Source organism: Myxine glutinosa, chromosome 8 (assembly GCF_964187855.1).
Source record: "Myxine glutinosa chromosome 8, kmMyxGlut1.1, whole genome shotgun sequence".
In the NCBI taxonomy this organism is placed as follows: Eukaryota; Metazoa; Chordata; class Myxini; order Myxiniformes; family Myxinidae; genus Myxine; species Myxine glutinosa.
Window position 1 is genome coordinate 33,575,209 of NC_136268.1, and position 23,118 is coordinate 33,598,326.

Sequence of the window (23,118 nt, forward strand, 5' to 3'; positions counted from 1 at the left end):
GCTTTCGGAGATATAGAGGTGCAAATTTTTTCGGTTTTTCCAAGATGGTGGGTGAACCACGTGACCGATGACATCTATTTTTTTTTTCCCTCCACCAATTTATCCCTCGATGAACCACCTTTAGAGGCCATTTTTCCCCACAGAGCAGGGGTTGGCCTTTTTCGGGCACCTTGGTCCCCTTTGTGAAGCAATGTTTTATGGCCGGATGCCCTTCTGCCGCCAACCCTGTTAGTCGCCTCTTGCGACACACAGGGAATTACCAGTGAACTGGTACTCAATTTGCCGACCTCAGAAGGACGACAGGCTGAGTCAACCCCTCTGGCGTTAATCCAGCGATCGACCGGGATTCGAACCCAGGATCCAAGGATCCCAAGCCGGCACCCTAATCACTAAGCCAACACAAGGCTTAATTTAGCCCTCCATCTCCAATAAATTTCATCTTGATCGGATGAAGCTTTGTACTTGTCGAATTGTGACGTCATAATGGAGGCACCTATGACATCATCATTAACATATTTTATTCCCCATAGAGAGTTCTTTACAATGAGCCATGTCTCAAGTTTTTCTATGCAGCGCTTTCGGAGATATAGAGATGCAAGGTTTTTGGGTTTTCCAAGATGATGCCTGTACCACGTGACCTATGACGTCATAATGTTATGCCTGGGGGGTAAAGGAATATCTAGAGCCAGGTAGATCTGTATAGGTAGGTATTCGACTGTCGCGATAGGGAATCAACCCTGTAATAAGCTCTGTGTTTTAGGTGGTTTGTCGGGATAAGTGTATACCTGTGAACATACCAGGATGTTCGGGTGTTAAATAGTGTAGGGACTAAGATAAACCCCTGTGTGTCAGACCTGGTAGTCATTCCTTTGTCCCTTATGGCAATGCACTCCTATAAACACTTAGATAGGCCCTTTAGTGCACACATTAATTAAATTCCCTTCCCTTACAAAGACTGTGGAAGACAAACAGGCAGAAAGCCAGGACAGGGCGCCGCCGATGGGGACGCAGCCAGCCACACCACCAGCTGGCCGAGCAACCAGCCTCGTGGCAAGGCTGGGAGCCACACCCAGGAGGACTGTTGATTGGGCAGGGGGAGGGGTGAGCAATAACAGGTGGGAGGCACTCGGCCAATGAGAGGGCGCCAGCGAAAGGGAACATTGGAGGAGAGTCGACGAAGGTGACAAAAGGGCGTGCCGGACGACATTTTGGCTCTTGCTCTTGGCGCTGGGTTTTCATAGCGTGCAGTCGCATTTGCTCTCCTTTGGCCCTCTCTCCCTTTTGGCCCGTTCTTCTTCGCTGGTCTCTTGACGCTGCATGGCGTCTTTTGGTCTCTGCGCTTCTCTTCTTCGTGCTGACGGTTCGTTCTTGGTGTGGAGTGGTGCTTGGAGCGATGCTCGGCCGTTCACGGTGCTGTTGGTGCAGGGAGCGAGTGTTGGTGCTGAGCGGGCAGGACCTCGTGGTGTGCAGCGGAGCGAGTCGCATCGGGGCCTGGCGAAGCGTGCTAGCGGACGAAGGGTTTCTTCGCGCCGGAGCTTGGAGCCGCGTGTGGGCAAGACGACGAACAGATAAGGCCGCACCCCACATTTTCCCGAACATAACGAACATTTCTTTTCGTAATTCATTCCCTCGTCTCGTATTTGAGGTCTGTGTGGGGACGTCCCGATTAGGACATTTATTACCGGCGCGTGCTTTTCCTGTCCCGCTATCCTTGTGAATAAACCCTTGTATTATTTTTCTGTATATATCTGAACGCAGTTTCCGTGTGGTTTATTTAACAGGTAAGACTGCGGGGATCTTGCGCCGCCCCTCCATCCCGCGCAATTTTGTGTAGCTTTCCGCCATTGAGTTTTCGCCTCGAGAGCTAAGGCCATCGCAATCGGCTTCCGTGACCGTCTGATTTTAATCAAAGGTGGCCACACGACAACTGGTGTCAGGAGTGGGATCTGGGCCCGTAGGACAATATTTTTTTTGTCCACGGCTACAATCGACACGGTCAGGCGTACATCGCGCCCAGCATTCGGACGCAAAATTTTCATAGTCGAGGCGAAGAAATTTGCATAGTCGATTGGGCACACGAAGCGCGATATCGTGTCTTCGGAAAATTTAAATTTTGTTTTTGAGAGTTAAAATAAATACGCGCGTGAGAAACGACCTTCCTCAAAGCGGATGTCGGAGGTCGGTGAAATGAAGGTGTGTCGCGAGGCTTCTGTCAGTTTAGGAGGTGAGTCGGAGGTAGTTGGGGTAGAGAGTAGTGGTGGAGCTACCCCCCGCTATCAAGGCGGTCCCGAACGATAACCAGGCCTTAATGCAATTTATGGAGCGAATGAACGAGCAATTGAATAACAATATGCAGGAAATGAAGGATGGGTTGGAAAATAAAATGGATGCCCAAAGGAATGAAACGAATGCCCAGAGTAAAGAATTGAACAATAAAATGGAGGGAATGAGTAAAGAGATAAGGAGATTTAATGACAAATTGGATGCCCGGGGTGAACAATTGAAGGAATGTACGAGTAAATTGAGGGAAGAACGAAAGAATGGTGCTGATGGGGCCCAGGAGAAGCCAAGGGTGGCAGAAATTCGATCTGAACGGGGGGAAGCCAAATTGGGAATTGCACCGGGAATGGCAATTGAAGGAAATTTACAGGTAAATGGGGAGTGTCAACAGGTAAATGGACGATGTTTCCCATATCGTGGCCTGGGGGTGTATCGGGGCCGGGTAGATGCCCCAACACCTAAACCGGGGGATGCATCGGGGTCCTTGCTGCACCAGGGCGGTGGTGCAGAGCAAGAGGGGATAACATTATTGGGGGTCCGTGTGGTGGAGCCGGACCGGGTATTTATTGGGGAAAGCCTGTCGGGGCCGCAAATGATTGAGAATGGGGAAGATGTACATGATGTGACACAGCGGCTGGAGACCTGGGACAGTCCCATGGAGGTGGAGTTTGACCGGGCCTAAAGGAGTTTCGGGGAGGAGGTGAGTCGGTCCGAGGAGGAGGTTGAATTGACCGAGGGGACCCTCACCATACACTGCAATTTGGCAACAGAGGCTCCGAAATTGAATGACCAGTTGGGGGAGTGTGTTGGCTCCGGGCTGGATTTGGATATTGGAGGATCGGGAGATCGAGCCTCTGAAGATTTGGTCCCCGTAGGGAATTTGGACCAGCTGCAGGGAGGGGCAGAACAACCTGTGGTAGGGGTTGTTACCTGTAGCTGCGGTTTGGGACGGGAAATCAAAATTTTTAAAAGGAAAAATAAATTTCTGATTAAATGGGAATTTGATTTGGCACAGCCTTGGAGGGAGTTGGTCCCCAGGCTGCGGAATTCGGACCAGGAGAGGTCATTGGGGATGGCCTCGGGGAAATTTGCCCCTTTGTAAATTTGGGTATGCCAGTCAGCTGGGGGGCTGGGCTGGCGAGATTTGGACGTGGGGTCCAGCCATGGGTGGCATGGTACGACCTGGGCCCCACGGGGGGTCTGGTGGAGTGTGGCGTCCCTTGTCCATTGGGGCGCCGCCCGAGCACGTGGCTCGGACCGGCAGGGTCACCGGACCCTGGTGGGGGTTAAGACCTCCAGGGGGTCTGAGGTGGTTTCTCAAGCCTGGGATGGCATTTATTGAGGACCACTAGGGGGAGGTGTTGTGGGTCGCGCTTTGGTGGTGGCACCGCGGACGGCCAACTTGGGCCTGATGTGGTGACCACCCGGGCATGCGGCCTGACACCCTCTCCCTGAGACTCTGGGACAGCCAGCATGTGGTGACCTGACATGCTGTGCTGGTCTATGGACGCGGGTCGAACCGAATGGACAGGGATGGACATAGCCTGCCGGACAACCATTGGGGCATCTGTGGAACATGATGGTGTGAGGGTGACCTTCCACAGATGGTCCGTTATGATTTATGGACTCTCGGTTTGGGAAGAGAGCCATGGGATTGATGAATCGGGAACTTGTAACGTGCCGAGCATTTGGGCCATGCTCGGCTGGCATGTGCATGGCAAAGCATCTTTCTTTGGTGAGTTTTGTAAAATGTGAAAAATGTTTGGCATGGGTAATCTGAGGGTTAGATGTAAATTTAAGGGTGAATTTTGTGAAGAGAAATGGTGGACACTGTATAGACACTATTATTGATCCAGGTGTGTTGACCAAAGTGTTGGAGGCTGTGATAAAAATTGATAGGGTAGCAGGACACAGCTTCAACTGGTTGCGGGGGCGATTGTGCCAATATTTTGGAAGCGGGGTTATGGGGATGTAGTTGTGTAGTCTGAGGGTCAACGTGGTGCTGTGCGTGTCCGAGGTGTATGGACCATGTCTTCTGGGTGGGTCTCCTGGTGGAGCATGGCTGTCGAATGGACCTTGGTGTGGTCAAGTGTGGGTGGGCACTGGGGGCTGCAGTTCTGTGGACTGGGGGACGAGGGCGGCGTAAATGACGTGAAGGGAATGCCACGCACTGCGACCGTCTCCCCCAGGGCCGAGGTTGTGCGAGTGAGGTTTGTAAAACAGCAGGTGCTCACCACATTGGCCAGCTGGGGCTAGTGCAGCTGTGTTCCTCGCAGGGGGGCCGAAGGATGGATGGTGGGTCACACCCTTATGGACACTCATAGGCCATGTTGGCATTTTGACTGCTCACCTTGTCCCGATGACCCTTGCACGGTAGAGGTGCGGAGCTGTCGTGGCCATAGGTAGTTGTGTAGTAATAATAACCGTTGGATGCGGACCCACATACCTGCCAGTATAGTGGGGACAAAAGTGAAATTTGGTGAAATTTGATAGGCCCAATGATAAGTTATGGGATTTTGTGGGTGGATGGCACTTTTGGACCTGACCAACCGGAAATTACCTGCACATCAAGGTAGCGTTAAGGCATTGATGTTTACTGTCCCAGGCTTCAGGACTTGCTCTAGAAATTTTGGGGACATGTAATTTGGAGTTGGGGGCGGGTGAGAGTGATGACATGGCCAGTGAGGGGGATGGAATGTGTGCCACAGAGTCCTGTGGGTGGCGTTTGTGTTAGTGTTGTGGTGATGTGTTTTCATGTGGTCGTAAGAGTGGAGATAATGGAGAATGAGTGGTGAGTATCGTGTTGGAAATGAAAATGTGATCCAATGTGAACGGGGACTTCACACAATAGCAGGCCATGGTAACTCTTGCAACTCTTTTGTACCATCTGCTCGGAATTGTGCTGGGAGAATTGAATGGCAGCGTGGGAGGAAATGTGTTTTGGGATCTTGTGGGTGGGGAAGGTGTGTGTGTCCGCAGGTACACACCAAGCTCTGAGGAGCGACGCCTGCAGCCCCCCCTCTGCGGCAATTATCCCTGGCAGCCAGTGGTGTCTGGAAATTGGAGCTCGTCGGTGGTGGGTCTGGTTGGGCGCCGTGGGGAAAAGGAGACCCCTGGCGACCCGTGGAGCTGCGCGGAAGCAGGAGGCCACGGAGGAGCCTGGGGTTTGGAGACCCTCACCGGCGGGGTAACGGCGGAAAGCGCTGTTGGGCTGTCACGGGGCCAAGAGGTAAAGGGAGGGGGGGGGGCAATGAACTTGTGAGTCGGTTGACTTGTGTTTGGGACTGCGGGCACCACAGCCTGAAGCGCCCCCACCATCTTGGTGTGCGGTACCTCCCCGCTGCCTAGTTGAGACATGCACACACGAATGACATCAATGCCATGGTCCTGCAGGGGGGTGTATGAAATAAGTGCTTGTAATGATTTTGTGTGATGATTTTTGGAATGAGTATGCGTGGATAAGGGGTTTGTGTTGTATGAATGAGGGCGAAATCCACCGAGCCATGTCACTCACCTGTAACATCTGGACAAGGCCCGCGGAAATTTAGGGGTGCATTGGGATGGCCCCGCAGGTAAGTTTGCGTCTTGTGGCATCCACCAGGGGACGCGTTCTGTAGACTGGGTTTGTACAAATGTTTAGTAGAGTTTTGAATTTTGTAAGTTTGGTTAAGTTCAGTGGTTAAGTTAGTTTTTGAGTGTTGTTTGTTGCCTTCCACCACAGGAATGAGCAGAATCATTGTAAATATTTGAAATGTACATATTTGCATGATTGTTAAGGGAATTAGCATGTTAAGGAGAATAGGTAGGAATGGTGCATCGGTGCATTAAAAAAAATTATAAAGGTGGAGTTGCACCGATGGTGAAAATTTATTGTCAATCGGACCAATGGTTGCAGAGAAAATCATATTTATTCTGTGTGGACAAACAAACAGACAGACAAACAAACAAACAAACTGGGACCCGGGAGTCAACCCAGAGTGAACCTGGGAGTCAAATCCCAAAAAAAAGGTTACATATTTCGTCCAAGCTTGCTTACTCAATTACTCCCACCATCAAATAAGGATTAAAAAATCAAATCACTCAATTTTAAACAGACAACACTCATCAGAATGTTCTAGCCTTGAAAATAAAACAAAATAATATCAGGTGAGTGAACCACTCTCTGTAGCACACCTTGCCTAGACTTGTGTGAAATCACGCAGGACACCAACTTCCTGGCCACAATTCTCCGTTGTCTGTGCTGCCACAGTGCCTGCGAGTGGAGCCACCATTAAGATCAAAAAAGTTTTTTCCCCATTTGGGAAGATCTTTGTTTTGCAAAAAGCAGCAATTGATCTATGGAGCACAGTACAAAATGTGCTCGATATACCAATTATTGTAATGCAGGAGATAAACCTCTGCAACACACTTAAAGCAGCTCAGATAAGGGGTTTTTAGGATTACAACCCCTGTGTGAGCCATCTCACCTGCTTCAGCGCTTTCCGGAAGTGTTGTTGACTCACAGAAACTGACCGGGATTGGCCAGCTCCGTTGCTGGCTGGGCTAGCCACATCCTCCCTGGTACTCCTGAGAACTGCGATCCGCGTCGAAGCTGCAAGCAAACGCTCATTTTCAGGACCGCAGAGGACATTGCCTTTAACAAAACAAAACCCAAGTTGACGTAAAGAAAAGAACCGACAGCAAAAAAAAAAGTCATTGTATTTTGTAAACTCGAATTTTTCCGTCGTAGAACTTTACCATGAGAGAACCCCTTCTCCAACCTCCTCCCCCAAGGTTTCTGAAGGGCGCATGCAGTCTGCGAGTAACCCCCTTCTCGTGAAATTCCCAAAATGCAGACTCGCTGTACACCTGCCCTACACATATTTGTTCCTCTTTTTTTTTTCTCCAAACTGTTGAACGAACTTCCTCAATCTCTTCAATCCCATTCTTCCCGCCAATACTTTGTTCACTACCATCTCAGGTCACCCTTTAGCCTTTGCCACAATTAACCCTCCCCAAGCCCAAATTTTTCCTTGTGGTGGTATCCATCTTGTTCATCCCATTTATCCTCCCTTTGCATTCATTATTCCTCATGTTCCTCATTTCTCCAAGTGGTCTGTTACATCCAGATGCGTTCTGTGTTGCAGCTCCTCCATGAGTGTCGACAATGTACACAAAAATAAGCATTATCTAATGGTTGTTCGGCTTTATCTAGGTTTGAATATAACAAGGTGACAATTCACATCAAAGCTCATTTCAAACCGAGGAGAACTCAGAGGCCTTCATGGGCAACATTATGAAGTTCTCAATAATAACAATAAAAGACAATATAGCAAACACGGGACAGCAATAATAAATAAATAACATAAACAAGTATATTTGTATGAGGACACAAATACTGGATGGAGCTCCAACAAAACAAACACTTAAAATGTATCTTTGCTTAAACTATTCCCAACTGCCACAAGCCTGGCACAATGAGCATAAGGAGGGATGCCTTCACTTTAATAATTACAAAGTTTTCAATCACACAAAAATACGCAATTTTTTTTGTATACAATATCGAGGCTCGTGAAAGAGCTAACATTAATCACACAAAAAGTCAAACCGACACATAAAACATATAATAAGGGGCGCGGTAGACAAGATGGGGAGAGAGGGGGAAGGACACAAACACAACATTTGAGAGCAGGGACATTGAGAGATCTGTGGGAGGGCGAGGGCTTGGGGGGAGGTGGGAGAGGTATAAAACATATGGACACTGCAAGGACTTCCAGGAAAGAAGTTGGAATTTCAAAAAAGTGGATCTGGGGTGAAGTAGCGGGGGTAGAAAAGATCAAGGTTTTGGATGGGGGAAGAAAAGAGATGGGGGTGAACAGCTGTTTTAAAGACCTGGAGGGAGAGATGAGTGGGATTGAAGGGAGTGAGGGAGTTTGCTCCAGAGGCGGGAGAATCGAGGAATGAAAGAGTGAAAGTGAGCAGAGAGCCTAGACTTTGGCAGTTTAACCATAAGAGGGTTGCTGGCAGATCTTGTGCGACCTGTAGGAATATTTGGAGGACAGAGCACAGAGAGAGCTGGGGGAGCAAGGCCAGAGAGGAGTCGGTAGAAGACAGAAACACCACCTACCTGCCTGCGGTGAGAGAGTGAAAGGCCCTCTGAGTTAGCTTCATCGCGGGAGATTCCAGTGATTCTGAAAGCTTTGGTTTCAACAGCGTGAAGCCGAGCTAGTTGTGAGGCAGGAGCACCTGCCCAGAGGGGAGAACAGTATTCCATTGAGCTGAGGATGAAAGCCTTGCATGTGGTGAGGGGCTCAGGTGTGCCAAGGAAGGACTTCGTACGACGGAGGATGCCCAGTCAGCGACTGGCTTTTGAGGCCAGCTTAGAAATGTGATTTTCCCAGGAAAGATCATGGCAGATAGTGAGACCCAAAAGCTTGATCGACAGAACTTCTTGGAGAGGATTTTGGAGAAAGTAGATGTGAGGGTTGTCCAGTCGGTCTTTTCGGAGAGACATAGTAAGAGTGTGAGATTTGTCGGGATTGAAAGGCATGTTCCACTTGTTTGTCCAGGTCTGCAGAGAGTGAGGAGGCTGCAGACTGCCGATCTGAGGGATGAGGAATGGAGCGGCAGAGAGTGGAGTCATCAGCAAAGAGATAGAGAGGATTTTCCAGAGAGTCGGAGAGATCATTGATAAAGACCAGAAAAAGCACAGGGCCCAGAACACTGCCTTGGGGAACTCCAGCCTGAACAGGAAGGGGAGATGAGAGAAATCCATTCAGGGCCACATGTTGACTACGACCAGAGAGGAAGTCTGCAAGTCATGCGTGGAGATTTCCATGGATACCATATGAGGACAGTTTGGTGAGCAGAGCTGGGTGCCAGACCGTATCGAAGCCACGTGATATGTCAAGGGAGACAGCTCTGATTTCCTGTTTGGCATTGAGGACCTCCATCCATTGTTGAGACAGCAGAAGCAGCATGTCCAGAGTAGAATGACCTGGTCTGAATCCAAATTGATGATTGGAGATCAGGCCATTGGAGAAGAGGAAGGATTTGATATCTGAAGCAATGATGGATTCCATGACTTTGCTGATAATTGGGAGCAGGCTGATTGGTCTGTAGTTGCAAGGATCTGTTTTTGCACCTTTTTTGTGCAAAGCGATAATGTTTGCTGATTTCCAAGATGCTGGCAGATGACCTTGAGCAAAAGAGAGGGTGAGATAGAGCGGCAGAGCAGGATTTTAGGACCCGTGGGCTGATGCCGTCTGGTCCAGTTGCAGAATCAGAGTCGAGGTTTGACAAAAACTTCTCCACCTTGTCAGGAGAGAAGGACACAGAGTCCAGGAGCAGTTGGGTTAGACTGGGTAAGGTGGGAACAGAGAGAGATGGGTTTGGGACACAAGATTTTGAGGCAAACACAGAGTTGATGCATTCGGCTTTGTCACGTGCGGTGTCAACTGTGTCGCCATTTGAAGTAAGGGAGGGGATGGAGGGGGAAACACCAGAAACGGATTTGACCAGACGCCACCAGGATTTGGAGGAAGGAGACAGGTTTGAGAGTTAATTCTTGAGTGTGGAGAGATAGTGCTTCCTGGCACTCCTGAGGGTAGACACACACTTGTTCCGAGCTTGGTGGAAGGAACTGAGATTGCCTTCAGTTGGATTTGTCTTCCAAGAGGCAAAGGCAAGTTGTTTCAGGGCAACTGCCTCACCACAAGATTCAGTGTACCATGGACGGTAGGGAAGGGTAAGACAACTGAAGACGAGATGGGATAAATCTGTGCATGAGAGAGAGCAGTTTGCTTTGGAAGAATTCCCAGGAAGAATTGATGCCAGACGCAGTAGAGATGGGAGACCAGTCCAGATGATTGATGGCTGCTTGAAGACCGTGCCCGTCGGCCTGAGTGAAATGCCAGACTCGTCGACGCTGAGGAGGCTCTCTGAGAATGGCCAGAGAGATGTCCACTTTAACAAGCACATGATCAGAAGAACCGATTGGCGTAGAAGAAGAGCAGCAGACATTTGCAGGGAAGTTAGTCATAACCAAGTCCAGAAAAGAAGATACGCCATTGACTGAGATCCGGGTCGGGAAATTGACAGATTGTGTCAGTCCCAATGAGTCACAGAAGTCCTTTGCTGAGATGCCATGCCTGGTGAGAGGTACCCACACCCAGCCAACTGGCATGGTGACAATTGAAATCACCACATATAAGGAAGAGAGAGTTGGGATGAGTTGATAGAAGTTGGTCCATATTATCAGACAGCGAGATGTAGATGGAGTCATCACTGTTTGGTGGACGGTACAACACACATATGAACAAGAGGTGGGAGCGAAGGGGAAGCCGTAGCCAGAGGTATTCCTGGGGGTGAGGTGGAGAGAGGGCAGTGCAGGGCAAGTGAGAAAGAGAGTTTTTGATAAAGATAGCAACCCCACCTCCAGGACGAGGCTCAGGTCTATCATACCGGAGGAGGGCGTAACCGGGAGAGATACTAAGGAATCAGAGACATCATGAAGGAGGAAAGTTTCTGTTAAGCAGATCACGTCTGGTTTGTCAGAAGCAACCTGTATGGAGAGATCAGATAAGTTTGAACGAAGGCCCCAGATGTTTGAGGTCCATACCGTTAATGAAGAGGAAGGGGGAGCATCGGATACAGAACAGGGGGGAGGAGGGGTAGGGTAAGATGTGGAAGGGAGGCTGTTGAAGGTGTGTTCATTGATTTCAGAATAGCTCGGAGAAAGGGAAGGATGAGGCGGACAAAAGGTTTGATGGTGATTGGGTGAGGCACAATGAGGTGTTATTTGAGGAGGGGAAAGAGCGAGGCAGAAGGTTGGGGGAGATGGAGGTGAGAGTTGGAAGGGGGAAAAACCGGGGAGGACGCTTTGAGGAGGGGTGAGAGGGGGGAAATGGAGAAGAAATGAGGGTGGGGAGATTTGAAGGGGAGGAGCGAGGGGGAAGTTTATGAGGGGAGGGTTAGGGGGGAGTTTAGGAGGGAAGGGACAAGGGGGGAGATTTGAAGGGGATGGGTGATGGGGAGGATTTGGAGGGGAGGGGCAAGGGGGAAGATTTGAAAGGGATGGGTGATGGGGAAGATTTGGAGGGGAGGGGTGATGGTGAAGATTTGGAGGGGAGGGGTGAGATTGGATTTTGGAAAGTGTACGATTAATGGGAAACGAACATTTATTGCAAAATGAGTTTCTTGTGACCTTCGAGTTAAAAATACGTTTCAGGATACTGGAGGGGGGATGGAGTGCAGGAGAGTTTAGGGAATGTAGAAAAGAGGAACTGTAAGAGATGGAATTTTTTTTTGGGATGAATAGATTTGGTGAGCAAGTCGAAAGCAACCTTTTAAAGAAGAAGAAGAAGAAAAATGTTATAATATACGACAGAATACAGTACTTCAAGGGAAAGTTTAAACATTTTAAAATTGAGCAGTGAAAACTATCTGGGGAAATGGGGGTGAAACACGTGATCGAAGAACAAGCGAACGAATAAGAACAACGAATAAACGAATAAGAACAACGAAGAAGAACAGAGAGGGAAAAAAAATTTGGTTTTATTTTTTTGGAGTTGAGATTTTAAACAAGGAAGTAGGCTATGGGGTGAAAAGACTGGGAAAACTGAGAGAACGAAAGTAATTTGAGCACAATCGACGGACCGCTGAGAGAAAAACAAAGCCTCAAGGTAGGACACGGTAACCTACAAGTACAAGGCCTCAAAAGACGCGACACGAATTAACTGACGATTTTCTAGACAGGTATGAAAAATTAACACCGAGAATCTCCCGAAGGACACACTATAGGTACACACACCGAAAGATAAATACAGTTTCGACAAAAACACAATTGTGAACAATTACTTAACTTCGAAAGCGTGAGCACGTGGACAGCTTCGAAAAGACGTGACCTCGCCGACAAAGATCTCGCGAGATCCTTCTATGATATAAAACATAAAATATGACGTAAAAATATGACTTCTATGACATAAAACATAAAATTCTATGACATAAAACATATATGACGTAAAAGTTGCATAAAATTAATCCGCACCAACGGTAAATTTATAATTATTAAGTAAAAGTTGGTTCAAATGAATGCAAACCTACAGTAAAATTATAATATTGCCGAAAGTTAGCTCTTTCATTCAATGCAAGAATAAATGGCTTCTTTTAATTTTTCTATTGCGGCATTTTTACCACAGGCTTCCAAGCGAATAATAATACTAATAATATAATATGAACAATAATATCAACGTGATCACAAAACAATACCAATACGAATAATATTAACAATAATAAAATAATAATTATAATAGTGGAACAATAATAATGATATCAACATTATTAAAACAACAACACAACAGGCATTTTAAGGCCATTTTCCCTGCAAGAGTGTGGGTTAGCCTTGCAATCCCCATGACAATCTTCTCCATTTTGCCCTATTTTCTGCATCTCCCCTTGTTAACCCCCTTGCCCGCATTTCTTCTTCCACCACCTTCAGCCAAGTCTTTCTCAGTCTCCCCCGTCCTCTACTTCCTTCTACATTCATTTCCATCACTCTTCTCAACCAGTCACTTTCATCCTTCCTCAACACATGATCAAACCATCTCAAACTGTTTTCACACACAGCATTAAACTCACAGCATTAATCACAGGCTCTATTCCCATCATCTTTCGCAATTCATCGTTTGTCTTCGTCTCTCTCAACGATATTCCGCACATCCACCGAACCAATCGCATTTCCACCCTTTCCAGCCTTCGTTGCTGCTCTACGTTCATTACTCATGTCTCGCTCCCATAAATCATAACACTTCTCACACATGCAGCAAACACATTTCCCTTCAGCTTCAACGACACTCCCCTCCTCGTCAGCACGTCACTCAGTTCCGGAAACTTCTTCCATGCACATCTCACTCGAGCAACTGATGCTGAGTCTGATCCACCTTCTCCATTCAACATGTCCGAGGTAGCAAAATGTTTTCACACCTTCCAGTTTCACGCCGCCTCCAAGATCCAACTCAACAATTCCTCCATCTGCAGCTCCCTCTATGCACACCTAACACTTGAATGTAGCTGCCACACTGGTTAATGTCCCTCTCAGACAACTACATTTTCGATGAACCCACTCAACGCACATTATACATCGAGTGGAATTCACTCCGACACCCTTCCGGCACACGGCACACGGCCACTTCCCAGTTCTTTCCATCTCACCACATGCTTTACCACTTGCCATCACCTTAGTCTTTCCGATATTCACCTTCAGACATTTCGCCTCCATACATTCCTTCCACTTGTTCATCTTCTCCTTCAGTCCATCCACACGCGCCGGTGGCGAATATCGCCGACTCAGGCACGCGAGTGAACGTGGTAATAACGCGAGTGATTAACCGCCAACCGCCAGAGCCCAGACCATACCGTTCGCCCCGCATTAACCCGTGTGCGCCAAACGACACGCGGAGAGCTCCTGCCCCTCTACTTACCATCTGCACAGGACGAGCCGGAGGCCGGAGGGAGCTGCACGAGAGCCATCCCTGGACGTGGTGAACATCACCCTGCAGCTGCAAGCCCCGTGTGAGTGTGTCTGTGTGTGAGACGGGCCCGTTTGTCCTGGGGATTAAGTTAAGACTGTTTTTAAGGCTGCACTGTGTCCCCTCTTTTCTGGAATCCCTGTATAGTGTAAATAAATCTTGTTATTCCTTTCTTCCCAATTCGATCGCCTTTGTGATTTCTCCATTGGCTAAGCGTGGTACGAACGAGATCGCTAGAACCGGGGTCACCAACTACATGGCACGGATCGCGTGTACGCACAGCTCGGCGTCTCAACACGCGTGATTCATGCGGGGCTTATTTCCTCGTTTCTGGGCAGCGCGAGTATTTAGGTAATAGTGATTCTCGTCCTACGAGCCTATTTCGCGCTGTCCGGGAAGGACGTCATAGGTCCCGGGTCCCGTCGGCCAGTCAAAGGCAAGGGGACTAATCCCCCCTTTGGTAAGGGGAGAAGGCCGGCGGAAACTAGCGCAAGCAACCCAAGAGATATATATATATATATATATATATATATATATATATATATATATATATATATATATATATATATATATATATATATATATATATATATATATATATACTGTCATCCCTCGCTATATCGCGCTTCACTTTTCGCGGCTTCGGTACATCGCGGGTTTTTCTCGCTAGTATATGTAAAATTATATATCTGATTTTTCATTATATCGTGGTATTCTGCGGCCTATAGGTTTTTTTTTGTTTTTAGATTTTAATTATTTTTGCGGTAAAATAAGCATTTTCTAGCCTAAAAAATTAATAATAATATAAATAAAAATATAACACATTAATTAAAACCTATATTAAAAGAATATTACAGTAAATCGAAATAAAATACGCATTATAAATGAGTAGACAAAGAATCGCGCGTATGGAAAACCAAGCTTGGGTTGCTTGCGCTAGTTTGCCCAGATGATTTCGTACGCGGCACACTATTGGCAGATGGATGAGACGCGACCAATCAGAGCATGCTGTTCAGTATCCTGCGGTGTTGTGTTTTTGTGCATTTTGTGTAAAATTGTGAAGTTGTTTCAAGCCCTACGATGACGGGTAAACGTTCTGCATCTTCTAAGGGTTCTGGCACTGAACCTAAGCGCCAGAGGAAGATGCTTAATATCGTAGAGAAGGTGAAACTCCTCGACATGTTAAAGGAAGGGAGAAGCTTTGCGGCTGTAGGCCGCCATTACGGGCTCAATGAATCTACGGTCCGGTACATTAAGAAGGACGAAAATAATATAAGGGCGACGGCAGCAGTGTCCTTTAACCAGGCAGCGAAAAGGGTGGTAACTTCACACAATAAGGCCATTGTAAGGATGGAGTCTGCATTGGCCCTTTGGATCAGTGACTGCAGGAAGAAGAATATCCCACTGGATACCAACGTTATCCGTGAGAAGGCCAGGCAGCTTTACGCCAAGTTTGCTGAAGGCGCTGGCGACGACGACCCCGAATCCGAACCATCGACCGCATCTCCCACCAAACCAACCAAATTCAATGCCAGCAAGGGCTGGTTTGAAAAATTTCAAAAACGATTTAAGCTAAAGAGCGTGGTCCTGCATGGAGAAGCTGCTTCTGCTGATAAAGCCGCCGCCGAGGGGTACGTGAACGAGACGTTCAGGACGATCATCGAGGAAGGGGGTTATAAGCCTGAACAAGTTTTTAATATGGATGAGACAGCCTTATTTTGGAAACGGATGCCGTCTCACACTTTCATCATGATCGAGGAAGCCAGAGCCCCTGGATTTAAGGCCCACAAAGATCGGGTGACTTTAGTAATGTGTGGGAATGCTGCGGGCTTTATGATAAAGCCTGGTCTTATTTATAAGTCCAAAAACCCAATGGTCCTCAAAAACAAAAATAAGAACCTGCTGCCAGTGTATTGGATGCACAACCAGAAGTCCTGGATTATGAAACTCCTCACACCGGATTGGTTCCACCAGTGCTTCATTCCCGAGGTCAAGCTTTATCTCGCAGAAAAAGGACTCGAGTTCAAAGTGCTGTTGCTCATGGATAATGCAGGAGGTCACGCGCTCGACCTGTCGTATGATGGCGTACAAATAGAGTTCTTACCGCCAAACACCACATCGCTGATACAGCCCATGGATCAAGGCGTCATTCGCGCATTTAAGGCACTTTATACGTGAAACACCCTGCAGCACCTGGTCGAGGCTATGGACTCGGACGAAAACTTCTCGCTGAAGGCGTACTGGCGTGAGTACACCATTGCAACGTGTCTGCAAAATATTCAGATGGCCATAAAGGAGATGAAGACAGAAACTTAGAATGCCTGCTGGAAAAAATTGTGGCCAGAAGTAGTCCACGATTACGTGTACAAGGGTTTCTCCTGCTGGATCCCATAGCGAGCGGTCGCATTTTGGCTCTGTCAGCATCGACGTCCCCTTTTGTTCTCTCGGCTTTTGGACTGCCCTCTTGAGCTTGGACCTTCGGCTTGCCCTGGACCCTTCCTCTTCTCTTCCTTGTGCGACGCTCTTCCCTCCTCCTCTTGCGACCTTCCTGACGCTGTCCTCTGCCCTCGGCTCGTGTCCCTCGTTCCGGACTTCGCGAGAAAATGAGATCAAGACAGCGGGCTCCATGCAGCGATCGGAGACGCCACCGGGAGACGTGCCAAGTTTTTGCAGACGGAGAGCGGCAGTTTTGCCAGGCAGGAACGACGCGTGGACGAGCGCTGCTTGCCGCTGGAGCATGGGGAGGCCTCGCGGCGCGTGGAACCAAGTGGACTGCGGCCTTCTCCCCGCGTGGGAATGGGGAGACTGGACGATTGCAGATGACGCACCGAGCAGTCAGAGCTAAATGCATGATAAAACACACGTTTATTTTTCCTATGTCCTCCCCATCTGTACGTGTGGGGGTGTCTGTAATAGGAGCGCTCCAGTTAGAGGGATTAGACCGGCGCGTTTTATTTTGTAATATCGGCATCCGTGGTAATAAACCTGTTTATTTTTGTACATAATTCCGTTTTCCGCCAGCGAGTTCGCTGCAGGTAAAAGCTTCCCGCTTCTTCTTCCTCCCTTCCTCCTGCACATATATAGTGAAATCCGTCATTGATCGTCGCCATATTAAAGCTCGTTTTCCATCCATGATTTCCCAGTCTTCACCGTGGGGAATCCCATGACAATATATACATATATCGTATTATAATAGAGCAAACGTATATGGTTATGTTTGTCGTTATGTTTATATGCGAAGAAAACGTCTTCTTCTTCAAATAAAATCACCACCCTCTTAATTAACCCTCTTAATTGCGTTAACACTGCTGAGACGCCTCAGACCTTTGACAACCCTTTAATTCCCCCAAGACCCTTCAAACCACCAAGACCCCTGAACCCCCAAAATACCCTGAAGACCCAAAACACCCCAAAGACCCAAAACACCCCAAAGACCCAAAACACCCCAAAGACCCATAAATACCCTCCAAGGCCCTGAGGCTCAAAAAGACCCTGAATACCCAAAAACACCACGAAGACCCAAAAACACCCCGAAGTCCCAAAACACCCCGAAGCCCCAAAACACCCCGAGGACCCAAAACACCCCGAGGACCCAAAACACCCCGAGGACCCAAAACACCCCGAGGACCCAAAACACCCCGAGGACCCAAAACACCCCGAGGGCCCAAAACACCCCGAGGGCCCAAAACACCCCGAGGGCCCAAAACACCCCGAGGGCCCAAAACACCCCGAGGGCCCAAAACACCCCGAGGGCCCAAAACACCCCGAGGGCCCAAAACACCCCGAGGGCCCAAAACACCCCGAGGGCCCAAAACACCCCGAGGGCCCAAAATACCCCGAGGGCCCAAAACACCCCGAGGGCCCAAAACACCCCGAGGGCCCAAAACACCCCGAGGGCCCAAAACACCCCGAGGGCCCAAAACACCCCGAGGGCCCAAAACACCCCGAGGGCCCAAAACACCCCGAGGGCCCAAAACACCCCGAGGGCCCAAAACACCCCGAGGACCCAAAACACCCCGAGGACCCAAAACACCCCCCCCCCCCCCCCCCCCCACCGTTTAGAGGCCATTTTTCCCCGCAAAGCGGGGGTTGGCCTTTTCGGGGACCGTGGTAGTTGTTGTTGTTTGGTCCCCTTTTTGAAGCAATGTTTTACGGCCGGATGCCCTTCCTGACGCCAACCCTTTTTGCCGCCTTCAACGACAAACAGGGAATTACCAGTGAACTGGTACTCAATTAGCCGACCTCGGAAGGATGACAGGCTGAGTCAACCCCCCTGGCATTAATTCGGCGATCGACCGGGATTCGAACCCAGGATCCTAGGATCCTAAGCCGGCACCCTAGCCGCTGGCCCAACACCAGGGATAACCCCAAAACACCCCGAGGACCCAAAACACCCCGAGGACCCAAAACACCCCGAGGACCCAAAACACCCCGAGGACCCAAAACACCCCGAGGACCCAAAACACCCCGAGGACCCAAAACACCCCGAGGACCCAAAACACCCCGAGGACCCAAAACACCCCGAAGGGCCAAAACACCCCGAAGGGCCAAAACACCCCGAAGGGCCAAAACACCCCGAAGGGCCAAAACACCCCGAAGGGCCAAAACACCCCGAAGGGCCAAAACACCCCGAAGGGCCAAAACACCCCGAAGGGCCAAAACACCCCGAAGGGCCAAAACACCCCGAAGGGCCAAAACACCCCGAAGGGCCAAAACACCCCGAAGGGCCAAAACACCCCGAAGGGCCAAAACCCCCCGAAGGGCCAAAACCCCCCGAAGGGCCAAAACCCCCCGAAGGGCCAAAACCCCCCGAAGGGCCAAAACCCCCCGAAGGGCCAAAACCCCCCGAAGGGCCAAAACCCCCCGAAGGGCCAAAACCCCCCGAAGGGCCAAAACCCCCCGAAGGGCCAAAACCCCCCGAAGAGCCAAAACCCCCCGAAGAGCCAAAACCCCCCGAAGAGCCAAAACCCCCCGAAGAGCCAAAACCCCCCGAAGAGCCAAAACCCCCCGAAGAGCCAAAACCCCCCGAAGAGCCAAAACCCCCCGAAGAGCCAAAACCCCCCGAAGAGCCAAAACCCCCCGAAGAGCCAAAACCCCCCGAAGAGCCAAAACCCCCCGAAGAGCCAAAACCCCCCGAAGAGCCAAAACCCCCCGAAGAGCCAAAACCCCCCGAAGAGCCAAAACCCCCCGAAGAGCCAAAACCCCCCGAAGAGCCAAAACCCCCCGAAGAGCCAAAACCCCCCGAAGAGCCAAAACCCCCCGAAGAGCCAAAACCCCCCGAAGAGCCAAAACCCCCCGAAGAGCCAAAACCCCCCGAAGAGCCAAAACCCCCCGAAGAGCCAAAACCCCCCGAAGAGCCAAAACCCCCCGAAGAGCCAAAACCCCCCGAAGAGCCAAAACCCCCCGAAGAGCCAAAACCCCCCGAAGAGCCAAAACCCCCCGAAGAGCCAAAACCCCCCGAAGAGCCAAAACACCCCGAAGAGCCAAAACACCCCGAAGAGCCAAAACACCCCGAAGAGCCAAAACACCCCGAAGAGCCAAAACACCCCGAAGAGCCAAAACACCCCGAAGAGCCAAAACCCCCCGAAGAGCCAAAACACCCCGAAGAGCCAAAACACCCCGAAGAGCCAAAACACCCCGAAGAGCCAAAACACCCCGAAGAGCCAAAACACCCCGAAGAGCCAAAACACCCCGAAGAGCCAAAACACCCCGAAGAGCCAAAACACCCCGAAGAGCCAAAACACCCCGAAGAGCCAAAACACCCCGAAGAGCCAAAACACCCCGAAGAGCCAAAACACCCCGAAGAGCCAAAACACCCCGAAGAGCCAAAACACCCCGAAGAGCCAAAACACCCCGAAGAGCCAAAACACCCCGAAGAGCCAAAACACCCCGAAGAGCCAAAACACCCCGAAGAGCCAAAACACCCCGAAGAGCCAAAAAACACCCCGAAGAGCCAAAACCCCCCGAAGAGCCAAAACCCCCCGAAGAGCCAAAACACCCCGAAGAGCCAAAACACCCCGAAGAGCCAAAACACCCCGAAGAGCCAAAACACCCCGAAGAGCCAAAACACCCCGAAGAGCCAAAACACCCCGAAGACCCAAAACACCCCGAAGACCCAAAACACCCCGAAGACCCAAAACACCCCGAAGACCCAAAACACCCCGAAGACCCAAAACACCCCGAAGACCCAAAACACCCCGAAGACCCAAAACACCCCGAAGAGCCAAAACACCCCGAAGAGCCAAAACACCCCGAAGAGCCAAAACACCCCGAAGAGCCAAAACACCCCGAAGAGCCAAAACACCCCGAAGAGCCAAAACACCCCGAAGACCCAAAACACCCCGAAGACCCAAAACACCCCGAAGACCCAAAACACCCAGAAGACCCAAAACACCCCGAAGACCCAAAACACCCCGAAGACCCAAAACACCCCGAAGACCCAAAACACCCCGAAGACCCAAAACACCCCGAAGACCCAAAACACCCCGAAGACCCAAAACACCCCGAAGACCCAAAACACCCCGAAGACCCAAAACACCCCGAAGACCCAAAACACCCCGAAGACCCAAAACACCCCGAAGACCCAAAACACCCCGAAGACCCAAAACACCCCGAAGACCCAAAACACCCCGAAGACCCAAAACACCCCGAAGACCCAAAACACCCCGAAGACCCAAAACACCCCGAAGACCCAAAACACCCCGAAGACCCAAAACACCCCGAAGACCCAAAACACCCCGAAGACCCAAAACACCCCGATGACCCAAAACACCCCGAAGACCCAAAACACCCCGATGACCCAAAACACCCCGATGACCAAAAACACCCCGATGACCCAAAACACCCCGATGACCCAAAACACCCCGAAGACCCAAAACACCCTGATGACCCAAAACACCCCGATGACCCAAAACACCTTGAAGCCACCAAAGACCCTTAAATACACCCAAATAACCAAAATACCCCAAAGACTTAAAGAACCAGAGGAAACAAAAGCCCCTGAAGACACCGAATACCTAAAAGACCCCGAAGACCCAAAACACATCAAAGACCCAAAATACGCTTGAAGGCCCAGAGGATCCAAAAGACCCTGAAGACCCCAATGGTCCTGAAGACCCAAAACACCATGAAGACACAAAAGACCCAAAAGACACCAAAATGGTCAAAGATGCCTGTCCCTCTGAAACGACGTGTGGTGAGGTGCGCAGAGCGCGCCGAGTCACGCTAGTATATATAACAAAGTAATATTATATATGAAGACTTCATACCTAAAAGCCGATAAACGCCATTTCTGTCAAAAATGAACACAGAAGTCATGATGTAGCTTACAGTGTCATCTTTGCGAGAACCAAATCGCTGTTTTGCAAAACTCGATAAAACCCATGTAATGGGTTATTCTGCTATTCAACGTTTCATTTATAAACTGATAACCGCCATGCGCATTTTATTACAAAACCTGCTTAAATCCATTTAATCAATCAGCACACAGCATCACAGTCACGTGATGCTATACATCAGCGCCCATGTTCTGATCGCTTCGCCTCGCGAAAGATGCCCCAATGGGGAACAAAAACATGATAATGATAACATCATAGGTGAAGTGGTATACCAGCCAAAAATGGTTTAATCAAATTCCTTATCCGAAAAATCTAAAATTGCATGTACATGATCTATGACCCATTTGTGTTGAAATATTAAACTTATGACATCATAGGTCACATGGTTTGGCAGCCATATTGGAATTAACCTAAAACCCTAAAAAAAAGCATCTTCTCCCAAACCACCAAATCGATTGACTCGAGACTTTACGTGTGTCATTGACTAGGCATGGCGATTAAAAGATCATCACAGAAACATCATTGGACACATGGTGTGGCAGCCATATTGGATTTAAGGAAAATATTACATAAATACATCTCTGAAACCGCTTACCCTATTGATGCGAAATTTTACAAATATCATCTAACAGCACTGTTGCATATAGTTTGAAAATGATGACGTCGTAGGTCACGAGGTTTGGCAGCCATCTTGGATAGAAAAACGAACCTTATCCAATCAACACAAAACTTCACAAATGTGATCCCCTACCCATACATATGCAGAGTGTACATTTTTAAAGGTCATATGCCACGTGGTGTGGCAGCCATATTAGCTTGAAAGCCGATATTTAAAAAATTCCCTTCTCTGAAACTGCTTCACCGATCAATGTGAAACCTGTCATGGCTGGTGAAAATGTGATACTTGAAAACAGCTGAAGGGATTTAAATCAAACTTCTTTATTTTCAGGACAGTCAACGATGGCATCTGCCCGTTGTGGGACTTTGCGGAGGCATATTGGCGACATAGTCGCATTGTCATTCATGAATATTTTCCTCAACATTTTCATTATTTTCAGGTTTTACAAAAGACAGTTTCCAACATTGATGAGGCTGTGCGAAATTTCTATGAGGATGCTTTGATGTGGGGCAGCATGATATTGGGAAACAGGATCTGGAAGACAGTGATGATGAATAAGAGTGAAAATAGTGAATGTGGCTCTAAATAACTGAATGGATGGCTGCAGAGTCTACACTCACAAACCATGAAGCAAGGGAATCTCAGATTATTGTGATGGAGCACTGATTATTGCTTTTCTCTTTGGCATTGCTTTGTACTATCAACAAACTGTGAATTCAAAATCAGCCATTGTTAGCGTTTACCCTAAATAATTAAAGGGAATGTCACTTGAATAAAATCCTACCTTGTTGAATGCCCTACAACATCCGTGCATGATTGGCTCTTGCTTCTGCCGGAATGCTTTTCAAAGCTGATGTGACCTACAAGTCAGAGTTGGACTGATGAATCCGAAGCAACACCTCCCACCTCCCCAGGCCTCCCATAACTTTGGGTTTTATTGTCTCAAACCTTTTTTCTTTTTACATTCAGATTAATATTATTTCACAGTGCGTTAATGATCATCATCAAATTTCTGGTGTTTCTGTGAAGGTTGTGGATTTGTCTGCTTAAATTGCAAAAAAACAGGTTGTGGATTTGTCTGCTTAAATTGCAAAAAAACAGGTTGTGGATTTATCTGCTTTTGACTCAAAACAAATTGAAAAGTATCAAATTATACTTTTATTAAATTTAGATTTGTGAAATTCCGACTTTGTGTTCGTTTGCTTGCATCAATTTAGGCCCACCCTTTTTGGAATTGATATGTTATACCAAGAAAGCACAATTTAAAATGTTGATTTACCGAAAATGGAAAAAATAGATTTACCTGTTTTTGCATCTCAACTCATCATATGTACATGTCGACGGGTTTGCAGCTCAAAATTCATATTGTAAAGGC

At 48.7% G+C, this 23,118-nt stretch overlaps 1 protein-coding gene across 2 annotated transcripts in view; it reads right to left on the reverse strand.

Annotated features, from left to right (window-relative positions):
* The window catches only part of LOC137432402 (putative Polycomb group protein ASXL2), a 122,951-nt gene that overhangs the window by 95,301 nt on the left and 4,532 nt on the right, over positions 1-23,118 (reverse strand). For both annotated transcript variants that reach the window (XM_068124301.2, XM_068124302.2), the window contains exons 5-6: positions 6,747-6,871; positions 6,454-6,532 (exon numbers count right to left, since the gene is read on the reverse strand). In XM_068124301.2, coding sequence (XP_067980402.1) covers positions 6,454-6,532; positions 6,747-6,871 — 204 coding nt within the window. The remainder of the gene's footprint in view (positions 1-6,453; positions 6,533-6,746; positions 6,872-23,118) is intronic.